This window comes from Gallus gallus, chromosome Z (genome assembly GCF_016699485.2).
Source record: "Gallus gallus isolate bGalGal1 chromosome Z, bGalGal1.mat.broiler.GRCg7b, whole genome shotgun sequence".
NCBI lineage: Eukaryota > Metazoa > Chordata > Aves > Galliformes > Phasianidae > Gallus > Gallus gallus.
Window position 1 is genome coordinate 22,176,558 of NC_052572.1, and position 12,575 is coordinate 22,189,132.

Consider the following 12,575-nt stretch of genomic DNA (forward strand, 5'->3'; position numbering starts at 1 on the left):
GTATTTTTTTTACTCTTGCGGACTGTGTTTTTATTCACTGCATCAGTTCCTCTTCCATGAATAATATTTCAGTCATTTGCTGGCCACCTGCTTGTGCAAGGGCTAAAAGTTCAGCTGCATGATATTTAAAAAAAAAAAGAAAAGAGAAGAGGTTTGGGGTTTGGGTTTTTTCTTTTTGAAGCAAGAGAAAGATATATCATTCCTATAGTGCTGCTGGTTAATATTTTGTAAAATGGCCAATTGTTTACATACAGTTCTGTGCATACATATTTGTGGCTGGGGAGGCAATAGCTCAACATACCCTGTCTGGTATGGAGATGATGAGTGGAGGGAAAGAAAAGATTTGAGCCAATGTTGCTACAGAAGTTTGGGTTCTCAGGCTTTGGGCAGTGAAAACACAGTTACACCACTTCTACCACATACCCATTCAACTTCTCTGACATATACTTCCTTCTCTTTTGGTATTATGTTTTTTATACCTTAGGCCAGAATGTATAGGTGTGGTAACACTTAGCTGCACTGTGAGAAGTGAGGAGCTATTTCAGCAGCAGTGCTTCACTATGCTTTTGCAGATTGGTGTGCAGTGTGAGTTGCTTCTTGCATGAAGAAGCATGAAAGTACAAGCGCTAGAAAATGAAACTGGTTACATGCCATGGTGCCAAATGAACTAAGCAAGCAACTCATACTCCTCTCTTCATTTTTAGTAATTACAGCTATCAGCAAAATAAACAAGAGGTGATGCTATGAGTTGAGTTTTTCTTCAAATCAAAAGAGCATCTGCTCCTCTGTTGACTGTGGTGGGAGAGAAGAGGCACATGCATGAAAGCAGAGAGAGAGAATATATGCATGTGGTACTAACAGCCTAAGACCTATTTTTAGCATTGTAATTATATTTCAGTCCATATAAATCCACATTTTTACAGCAATATGAGTGCAGATCTTAATTTATCGAAATCCCTTGTTAAGTCTTTAAACTGGTGTATGCTTATATAAAAGATTGGTCTATCTCCTAAGATCAAGGACTTGTGGTTTACATTTATTCTTATTTAAAATGTAATTAGGTTTGAGGAAAGGAAATCAGGACTTTACTTGTTAGTAACGGAGTCTCTTACTCTGTTCTCTTTAAGAAATTTTCAGAGTCTTCCAGGGCAGAGCCAGTGTGGTGGGTGTCCAGACACATAGATACAGAGAGATTGGATCTTTGCTGCCCACTCTGTTGATTTAGCAGTGTGCAAGTCAGCTTTGTTCTCCAAGCTGTGAGGAGCATTAATGTGCTGTTCTGCTTATGGTTAAAGTGCTCTGCATTTTAATTTGGATAACTACCTATTAGCTTCAACACAGTGTTGTTTAGCTCCAAAATCAAAGCTGTCTTGCAGCTGGCCAACTCAGTAGATGGAAGAGTTAAGGTCTGACTTTTACGACTTTACACTCAAAAAGCTGCAGAGTAGCTCAAGTTAACTCTTACTCACACGTTCGTGTGTAGGAATGGGCCAACACTGAGAGAATCAGGATTTAATTTATGAAATAAACATCCTGGGAGCAACAGAACTGTTGAAAACTATTATGAATTTGTAGTTGGTCAGATACACTGATGCTTAGTTGCTTTTGTAGAATTCATTGCCACAGTGCAAGTTTTTTTCATTATTTTCTCAGGATTTTGGGGGGATTAAACTCTGCTGCAAGCTTTCCTTTGGGGAAAACAGGAAGGAAGAGGAGGAGCACTGGGTGTCTCACTAACCTCTCGACTTTTTTCACAGAAAGTGTAGGCACACCATATAGCTGAGTTCTCTGCCTCCCAGTAGAATTTGTTTCAAGCTGGCCAAGTACATTCTAGAGTTACTTTACAGGAGACTTGACTAACCTAAAAAGTTGTTCAACGTTAGTATCTCTAGATTCTTGTCCCAGATATGTCTTTCTATAGACTTCTGGGACTATACTGCACCAGACTTTCATGTTTTAAGAAGAAAATCATACTTGCCTGCACCATTTCTGTGTTTTCGTATTTTCAATTTTGCTGCTGATACTCCTTGCTCCAGCACTAAGAAGTAGTGGTACTCTCAGACCTTAGTTTGAGTCATAACAATACTGGAAGGATACCAGGTTTTACAAGATAAATCCCAACTGCTAGATAAAACACTGAGCACCTAGTTCTGCACATGTGTGTTTGTTTCCACTTACTCACATAAATATTTACAGACATGGGGCCCCGAGTTGTTAATTGAGCTTCTAGTCATGATAGCACTGTCAGCAGAGAGCCTGCACTTGAATGAAGCCTTGATTAATACTTACTTGTTACACAAAATATTTATAGGTAAAACAGAGACATGTTAAAAATATTCTGATATTCCATAGCATTACCAACATAAAGCAAATCACTATCATGAGTTCAGCCTAGCACTGTGTGTGACTGAAGGCCACACAGCAGTGGAAGTTATTTGTTTCATCAGATGCGAAAGGCCTAGAACAGTCTTGAGCACTATATATTCAAGTCTTAACGATGTGTTTTGATGTTTTAGATTGATTATTTCTTTTGAGTTGTTCATCATAAACCAGATATTTATTAGCAGTTCTGGCTTGTTATGAGGGGGTAATATCATAAATCTACATTTTTCTTCTAATTGCTAATGCCTTAGAAGTATGTTGTTCTTTCCTTCCAGATGCCTCTTCATTGGATTTAGAAACTTTTGATGTGCACACTTTATCAGATGCTCTCAAGAGGTATCTCCTAGATCTGCCAAATCCCATAATTCCAGCAACTGTTTATAGTGACATAATTTCTGTGGCTCAAGGTATGAATACCAGATTATTTCAAATGTCAAACAAAAAGCTTTTTTTAGGATTTTGAGTTCTCAGCGATCCAGTATGTAACCAAGAGAACAAGGAACATTCTGCACAACCTGGCAGTATCTCAGAAAAAAAGTAGACACCTTTACTGTTTTTGATGGGAGCTGTTTCAGTTCAGATCTAGATCTGAGTTATTTACTTATGTGTTTAGGTAAGATAATAGAAAATATATAACGTATATTATAACATAATTCTCTACATTTTAGTGGGTAGAATGACTATAGAAAAACTGGGGGGAAAAATCAAGGACTTATCTGTGTGCAGAAAGCTAATTTTTAACTTTTTATCAGTGCTGACAAAGTAAATGTATTAGAGGTCATGGTGTTCTGCAGTATGTTGGGAGTTACAGATTATGAAGTGACAAATACATGCATGTAAGATTCATCGTCTATGGTGCTCATTTCAAACAGACAGCTTGCAGGCTTTCAGCTCATCGGCCAAGTATTCTGTTGTATGTCTCAGGACAGGATACTGTTACTGGTAACCTTCAAAGTTAGAACAGCACCTGTGAGGCTTATCTAGTGCATCTTAGAATTACCCAATCATGTGTGACGCTAAACACAAGACAGACTTCTACCAGTACACTCTGAACACGCTGTGGTTTTTACCAAAATGCATATCTGTTTCCATTTGACTTCTGAATACTTGTTCTTTACTTTTCCTCAAGCATTTCACTTCTTTTCCAAAGAAGAAGCAAATCTTACAGCCCTAATGAAGGACTGAACTTTTATTATTCTTTTGCAAAATTGATGCAAAGGAGTGACATATTTTTACATTTTGCTTGCTGAATATTCCCATGCTGATATTGAGATCCTTTTGTCTGTTTACTTGCAGATGTGCAAAGCTCAGAAGAATATGCACAGTTGCTGAAGAAACTCATTAGATCTCCAAATATACCTCACCAATACTGGCTCACACTCCAATATTTGCTCAAACATTTCCTCAGACTTTGTCAAGCCTCCAGCAAAAATCTATTGAATGCAAGGTCTCTAGCTGAAATTTTCAGCCCTCTCCTTTTCAAATTCCAGATAGCAAGGTATGTAGGACATCTTTATTATATTCTGTACCATAACTTGGGTTAACTGTATACAAAAGTAATTGTAAGGAATTAATTTTGTGACCTGACTTCCAGTGAGGAGAGTATTCTGGTAAATTTTTCCAATTCTTTTGAATAATACCAGGGTAAAACCTTTTTATTTTTCCTTTTTCTTACTGTCTAATTCATCTCCTACAGCTCTGATAATGCTGAACACCACATAAGGATTCTAGAGATTTTAATTACAAGTGAATGGAATGAGAGACAGCCTGTACCAGGTAAAAGTTATTTCTAATTTTAAAAGTTAAATAGTGTCATTTTTTTTAATAGTAAAATTCAACTTAAGGACAATAAATGCTTGTTGCTTTTCTTTCTGTTCAAACAATGTAAAATGCATAATTACAGAACTAAGTTATTTATATTTTTCATAGTGATGTGTAACGTGTTTTATAAGAAATTATCTTTTTCATTAAATCAGCCTAGTATCCATAGTTTCTACAGCCTTAGGATTTTCATTCCTTTTTCATCAAAGAGAGAACATTCATTTTGTAATTTTAAGACCTGTAAACCATTAAAATCTGTATCATGCAGTGGAGGTGGGAGGAGTAAATTCTGGAGATTTTATTTAATTGTCACTCAACTCCTAGAACTTTTCTTAGAACTGCAATAGCTCAGGGAAAATATTAAAACCACGTTCAAGAAAATTAGATTATAATCATTTTGGTGCTGTGAGTAAGCATCTAATTTAAATAAACTAAAAAACCTTTCTTATTTATGCAGAAATCCCACTTCTGAAATCAAATACTTGGCAGAAGCAAGGCAGAGAGTTGCGTATTATGTGCAGAGGAAATTATTAACACAGGGGCACTGTATGTGTTAGATTGAAGTAATTCCTTTTACAGCCTATTAACAAAGAGTATCTGAGCAAAGGAGAGGGTCACAGTGAATAGAACATTGGGCATGGCATAGCTCTCCCACCTCTATTCACAGTACAAGGTAAAGTTCATGACAGTAGGATTTGTAGGGCTGCTTCAAGTTTCAAAGAGCTGGAACACGGCAGCAGAAAAGCAGCAGCAGAAACCTACCTTATTGCTAGTATTACTTGTAGGCACATTCTGTAATCCCCTCCATCAGCAAATGATTAATTTAAAATGTCTAAAGCAAAGGTTTTTGTTCCTGCTGCTTTGATTGGAAGGTTTTTCCAGCTCTATTAATTTGAAACATTTTCCTAACAGCTAGTATAAATGTATTTTCAGCTGGTTTATAGTTCCTTGTTTTTTCTTTCACTTTCCTCAAAGTAGTTTAGCAGGCATTTCCAGAACCACTCTGCATTTCTGTTCCTAAAGTTTCGGTAAAACCAGGAGAGTTCAAACTTTTAACGACTACTTGTATTTCCTTATTAAAAATCTGCAAATAACTGCTTATTATTAAAGAATGAGTTTTTCTTTGCCACACATTTAAGGCATTAAGGAGGAAAATTCATTATTGAATCCTCTGTGCTCAACAGAGTTTGATAATAGCAGTTTTTGAAATTATGTGTTTGCAGATACCTCAGGATATGGCTTGAGACCCTGGTGTGTGGGGTGGAGTCAGTATTGTTTCTTAAGTTGCAAAGTGAGAGTTACTGAAGTTGTGCTTAAGAGATGACTTAGTTGCATATAGTCCGCAGTTGCTCCATATGAGGAACATACAAAAGTGAAAGGTGTTAATGTTAGAACTACTAATGAGGAAACAGTCATCCTGAGAGTAACATTAGAGCACTTGAAGAAATACGGCTGTATTGATCAGATTTGGAGTTTGGCGCTCTATTAATAATTAAGCATTAGACAGTAAAAACAAATATTTGTTTTTAATACTGCTTCTGAGTTAATTAATATTTTGTAATGCGGTTGTTTATTTTGAGGATCCTTCTGGGATTTCTCGTAGGACAAAAATAGATCTCCTTCTCTTTGTGTGTGACAGCTCATCCTGAACAACGGAATATTTTTAGTAGAACATTTGCACATCTATTAATATGCTGAAAAAAAGCTTATGTACAGATTTTTGAGCTTTGCAGTCTGAGGTTAGCTGCTCTGCTCTCAGGCACGTAAAGCGCTTGGAGAAGTTCTGAAAGCTGAGTCTTTACTGAATGCTGAATGAGTCTCCAGGATTAGGACGCAAGCCTGTGCTCAGCACCAAAGCCATTCGGTGACCTGATGGCTCGTAGCGCTGTGTTTTAATAGTCCCCATAGAACTCTTTAAGGGCCATTTTTCCAAATCATGAACTTTGTGAAAATTGATAGCAGTGGCTTGAATTTCCATAAAAATGTTTAGAGGCATTGTAGTAAAGGAAGGTGTTTAGCAAAGAGAATTTATCTGTCACGTAAGTGCTCTGAGAATGACCATCTATAATAGAATTTTAAAAGTTCAGAAGATTTAAACAGAAAGAATCTTACTTGTTGAAAATAGTGTAATGACAATTAAGCAATTACAAGTAAGCCAGTGCTGCCAGTTTTTTTTTCTTTTTCACAGGCTGAAGGGTTAGCATTCTCCTTTCTTTTTTTTTTTTTCTGTTATTCTAAAGCCTGGATGAAAACATTCCATCTAAAATGAATTGTGCATGAAGTTCTAGTGGTATCTTAGGCAGATACAGAAAATTTTGGCCTGGAGATAACTGATCGGAGCAGGGAGGAGACCTTCACAGAACTGTGGGTCTTTTTCATACCACTTCACCCACTAATTGTGGTTCTAGCTTCCACACAATAGAAAGTATTCTAATCGGAACGCTATCATATATCGGACATCCTATAGCAAAAGTGACGCCTGCACAGCGTAGCACAAAAACAGGCCTTACTGCTTGGCCATTATTGGATTATTATTATTTTTTAATCGAACAATAACTGTGGCCTGCATTCCTTTTTCCTTGTAACTGCAGCAAACTCTGTATTTTGTTGTTACTGTTGTTGTTACAGTAACATTTAGCCCTCTGCAAAGTTAAAATACCAAAACTAGAATACCTGTTGTGCCTATGTTTGTAGTATATGAAGACACAGAAGTGTTGCTGGCATGACAAGCAACTCTCTGCTTGACAAAGGGTTACGAATAGGTCTGGGGGAAGAACGTGGAGCACTCAGGGTCCTTCTGAAGTGGAAGAGCGTAGGGCAGCTTCGGGTGTGTGAGAGGGAGATGTATCCTGGGACAGGGAAGTGAAGGGGAAGGAGGAAGAGGTGAACAGCAAGAGGAGCGTGGGGAGCCAATGGTAGCATTGTGGGCAGGGGCTGGAAGGAGCTGCCATGTGGTACCCACCTTGAGACTGCCTGTCCCCTTTTACTGTTGTAAAATAAGCTTGGAGAAGTGGATTTTACTATTCGTGAGCTCACAGTTAAGAAGTGAGATAGTGAGAGTGCCTTACACCTAACGGCTGGGGATTCAGTGAGAATCCTGGCAGTGTCACCAAGGTGCAGGCACTTTGCTTTTAGCTGTACAAAAGATCAGCAAGATTAGCAGATGGTAATCAATGCAGGGGAGGTTATAGAGGCTCTTCCTTTTTTTTTGGAAATCTATCTCAAAGCTGCCCTGAACTGTGCTGTTCAGGTTCAGCTCGTAGTCCTGTCTGTAGGGTCTTAGGGCACAATGGCGAGTGTATGAATGCTGTCCCTTGTCTCGACTTTTCATCATCATGTCACAGGTTTTGCTGGACTGTTCGCTATCCAGTACATGGTTTGGTGTGTGAGCAGGGACAGTACATCCCCTGGGAGAACTTCATACCAGCTGTTGTGCGTTGGCTTCTCACCCGGTAGAGGGCTCCCCTTCTAAGCTAATGGAAGTCAGGCTTCATAACTGGTGTAGCGAGGGGCAGAATGCATTGATAACATCAGCCCTAGCAATGGTGATTTCTTGCATTAGATTCTGACAGTAGGGCATACTTTATATTTCTCAATACCAAGTGGAATGTATTTGGTAAAACTGAAGTATGTGGCATTGTAAGAATTGTTTACAGATTAATGTGTGTTAATTTATATTTGTACATAACTGTATGCAATTCTGTTAGACCTGACCAGTCCTTTTTCTGCTTTGTGCATCATTTTGTAGAAACAAATTGGTTATTGATATTGATAGACGAGCACTGTGCTTAAAACTGCAAAAAGAAATATGCCGTCGCTTTCTGCAAATGCAGATTTATTGATTCAGTGGGCACCACTCTGTGTGTTGAAATTTCAATTTGAATAAAAGTTAAGAAGGGGCAGTTGTGTGAAAATGCTGGAGTGTGCATGTAAGAATCTAGCTTTTTGACAATACGTGTGATGCCTTCTGCAGGATGATTAGATGTTCATTTTTGCACAAGGCAGAGGAATCAAAAGAAAAAAAAAAGCCTGGACTTAGGAACAGAGTCTTATCTTTCATCTCTGCCTGTGTAACCGTGCTTTTTAAAGTGATAAGCAATTAGGTGAAGCAACTTCAGATTGTCGTATCTTCCTTGAAAATATGCATCTGTATCTTGGCCCTATAAAACAAATGTTATCAAGCTCTTTTGTAATTTTTAGCAGTAAATAGGAGGCAGATCACTTAGCATCAGGAGCTATGCTATTCCTCTGCTGCTGTTGTGCAGTGCCGTGCGTTAAGAAACACAGGTTACCATCTTCATTTGCAGTAGGCTGTCTTTTTATGATGGCACTGCTTTAAATTATATGTATAACTGATAATTGTTCAAGTAGACAGGGGCTGAAATTTGGAAAGTTGAGTGATTTTTATAGGTGAAGTTAATCTATGTGCTGTAAAACATTACAATTGTACTGAAGATATTTGGGATATAATAGTATAATGAAGTATAAGTGAATTTGGTAGGTACAGTATTTTATAGCATAGAGGGATTTGGAAAGGGGGAGTATTTGTGGGGTTACAATTTCAGTGCTGTTTGACTGCCAGAAAGAGCACAAGCACGTCTCACAGGACCCTGCTATCAGAAGTTCTCAATTGTTTCCAAAAACTGGGAGGAAAATACTCATCCTCATCCCCTTCCTCCTTTCTCTGAATTGAACCCTGTGGTCTGCTGCATCTCGTCTCACTTTGGATTTACTTCCTTGTAAAGGTACAGCTGGCAAAGAAGTTAATTTTGGTGCACAAAACAGAGCAGGCACTTCAATTGCTGCTCCATTCCTTAAGAAGTCAGATCTCCACCAAACAGTAACGTGAGGAAGATAGATTTGACCCGGACTGCTCCCTGTCTGGACAGTCCCTTTTCCACCTGCCTGCGTGAAGTGAGTAACCCTGACATGCTGGCAAACAACATGGATGCAGAGAGGGATATGGAGAGGTGTTTTCTCTGCTATTTCCACTTTACAAGAACTGTGTAGAATGCCTCGCAGCTTCATTCTGAGCATTTTCAAGCAACACCCGTTTTTGTGATCCAGAGAAGGAGGTGATGCTGTGGTTGCAAGCAGGCTGTTTTGCTTGCACAGGGCTGACCTGAGAGATGCAGCTCTTTTCAAGGAAAATTTTGATTCTCTTTTATTTTTCTGCAGAACGTGAGCCACTTCCTGTAGTTAGTTTCTTCTTAGCATGTTTCTTCAACACTGCACTCAGCAGCAAATTACAGAGTCTATTTAGGTCCTCTTACAATGGTCTTCTCGCTTACTTAGCTAAAATGAGAAAGTTAGCCCTGCATTGGCCACTTGTTGGCTGATGACAACTTTTACTTTGAATTTGGCTCCCCTCCCCCACCTGAAATCCCTGGCTCAGCAAATATTTGAACCTGCCCAAGTTAATCATGAAACTGAGATCTTTATCTCTGAGAGACATGCAAGCTACTGAGGGTGGTGGTTTCTTTTTTTTTTTTTTTCTTTTTTTTTAACAGTACTAAAGTCAGGTTCACTTTTTAATGATGAACCAGAGTAAGTGGATACCTTCTGCAGAGCATAGAGCTGTAAGCAGTTGAGAAGAGGCAAAAGGCTGGGATTTTCTCATTGCACATTGCAGAGATTTTGGTGGAACAGTGGTTGGAAAGCAAAGTCTTCTTTTTCAGAATTATCTTTTACTTCAGAGAATTTTCCTCAGAGAAGTTCTATGTTTCGCCTTTTTTTTTTAAGATTTTTATGAGAGGAAGCCAATTTTTCAGGTTGTTGGATTACCTTTTCAGGCTGTATTACAAGGGCAAGCATCTGCGATGCATAATTTACAAAGTAAGTGATTCTGAATTTCTTTGTGTTTTATTTCGTCGCCTTGTGGGAGTATTTTACTCTAACTGATTACCAAGTAGGGATTTCACGGCCTTAAAATAAGGGAGTGAAGGTCAGGTACCTATGGGTAACACAGGGAAACGCCTGTCTGCCTCCTGTCTTTCCCTGCCCGCGAGCGAGCCTGCCCTGGGCTGAGCAGCAGCCTGCTTGTGCAGCACGGCAGACTGAATTCAGCCAGCGCTGAGCCCCAGGAGAACTAATTTCTCCTGAAGGACTTCATTCAGTAGAACAAAAAACGTTGCTGATCCCACGTTTGACCTAGGTGCAGCAATGTAGTCTTTGCAGGAGCTCTTTGTAACCTGATTTGAATAATTACCTTGGCAACTCAATGTTTAGGTAGCAGGTGGGCAAACCTCGGAGCGTGGTGTCAGGACTTGTGCATGGGATGAGTTTGAGTATCCTGTTTCACTTTGTAAATGGAAGGAATCTTTGGAGCATGCCTACCTAAGCAGGGAGGGGAGTCTGCTTCACAACGAATTGAAGCTCGTTAACATATAAAGCTAACCAGCGTGTGTTTTTTGTAACTATTGGTACTCCAGACATGTTCTGATGTGTTAACACTTGTGTGAAGGTTGTGGGCTGGTGAGGGGAGCAGAGGGGGGGGAGATACATGTGCAATGCTTGGGAAGGGTAGAAATTGTCTAATTTTTTAATGAGTATTTATGAGATAGAGCGCATTTCAGCTGCAGCAGGATTCCTTATGATGAGGCACAGATAGTAGCTACAGTTACCCTTTGTTGTGGTTATTTTCGGTAGCTGGTTTTCTGCTGCCGTTGAGGATAGTGAGGATGAAGCATTCGGATTGCTTTCCACAGCACTCTGCTCTGGAATCAATAGCCTGTCCTGCGTGTGTTTCCCAAAGAGGTCTGACAGAGCAGCAGTCCATGATGGGGGCTTAGGAAGAATGTTTCTGAGCACCAGGAGTACACGGGAGGCTTAAAGTCAAGTTCGGAAGAAAATGCTGACAAGGACTCTTGCTTTTAAAAACAGATAACTTGGTGAATATCTCAGTGAGAACAGGGTAAAGAAACGGTGTGAAAAGGTAAACTCAATCCTGCTGTATCCTGACGGACTGGCATTTTGTATTCAGCAGAATCATTTTTCAAGATCTTAACTCAGCTTTTTACTTTCTTCCATAGTGTAGGAGAGCCTGGTGAATGCAAGGTTGCAGTATTCGATGCTTAGGTTTTGAAATGAGTTAGTCCGGATCAGTTGGAATTGTATTTTATTATGAAGTGATAGCGGGGGGAGGCATCTATTGCAGTACGTCCACTTTCTATAGTAATTCTAGGAGCATCAGGTCTGTGTGCCCATTAAAATACAGAAATCTGTACAGTTTGAAAACCTAATCCATATTTCATTATGTGGATACATACATGCCTAAGTACGTGTGTGTGTAACGGCCACATAACGGATACGGACACACACAAACACGCATGCAGAGTCATGCTATTATTCCCTTCCTCATCATTAACACGTACAGAAACCCTCCAAAGCCTTTTCAGCGATAAACTCCGGGCATCTGAGTAGGAAAATGAATCTGAGAAGTGACCTACCTATCCATAAAGGGAGCTGCGCTGTGTGTGAGCGTGCATGTCTTGTGTGCGCGCGTGTGTGAGAGCTACGTGCTGCAGCATATCAGCCTTTTGTCATCCTGCCAGCCTTGGACTGTACCATGCTGCACAGTCAGGAAAATGAAATGGAGACAAGGGTGTGCGAGGAGAGCCCGCTCGGTCTTTTTGCTTGTAATACCACGTTTATATTGCAGTTCTGCTAAATGCAGGCTCTTTCTGAAACTGAAATTGTTTTAAGATTAATGTAGAGCAAAATGATGAAACAGGAGTGGTCTGGTGACATTATTTTGACATGATTGGCTGAGGATTATGATGTAATAGGTTACAGTGCAGCCCCTTATAGGTTTTAAAATGAATTCCAAGACACCATTACAAAGAGAGCCTGACTCTTTCCTTGTATCTGAGCTTACTCAGTGAAACTCATACAAATGTACAATACTGTTTGGAATATGGAAGAACTGGATATAGAATATCCTAAGACAGATATAAACTGTGGCACAGACTTGATGTTTTACATAGAAATGGATCCACCAGGTAAAACTGCAGTCTTATTATGGAAGACTTAATTCTTTTTGGTCTGTATGGTAGCAGCTGAAAAATTCTTAGTGGATATGTAGGATTTATTTACATTGTCATTGATGCAAATACTTTTTCCTTTTTTTCCTTAATAATAATTAAGTTGTGTTTTAGTGCATGGTTATAGTAACTAGAATCATAACCTGTAGAAATACCTGCCTGCTTACTTAATTGATTTTTTTCGGAATTGACCTGTTTCTGTTTTGATTTCTTTTTCTGTCTGTCGTTAAAAATTTCATTTCTTTTGTAATTATTTTTTGCTATATTTGTTCGATGCTGTGGCTAAAAAGAGATGCTGTAGTAACACTCTTATTTTCTGAAGCAGTGATT

The 12,575-nt window shown here is 39.1% G+C and overlaps 1 protein-coding gene across 5 annotated transcripts in view; it reads left to right on the forward strand.

Annotated features, from left to right (window-relative positions):
* Positions 1 to 12,575, forward strand: part of PIK3R1 (phosphoinositide-3-kinase regulatory subunit 1) — a 59,777-nt gene that overhangs the window by 36,127 nt on the left and 11,075 nt on the right. For 3 of the 5 annotated variants that reach the window (XR_003072308.3, XM_015277626.4, XM_424759.8), the window contains 3 exons: positions 2,658 to 2,789; positions 3,679 to 3,880; positions 4,079 to 4,158. Coding sequence is in view for 4 of the 5 variants with exons in the window: in XM_015277626.4 (XP_015133112.1) it covers positions 2,658 to 2,789; positions 3,679 to 3,880; positions 4,079 to 4,158 (414 nt within the window). In the remaining variant the exon portion in view is untranslated. Of the gene's footprint in view, positions 1 to 2,657; positions 2,790 to 3,678; positions 3,881 to 4,078; positions 4,159 to 9,742; positions 10,039 to 12,010; positions 12,204 to 12,575 lie in introns of those variants that run through there. The other 2 variants (XM_004937313.5, XM_004937312.5) reach the window with 2 other exon arrangements.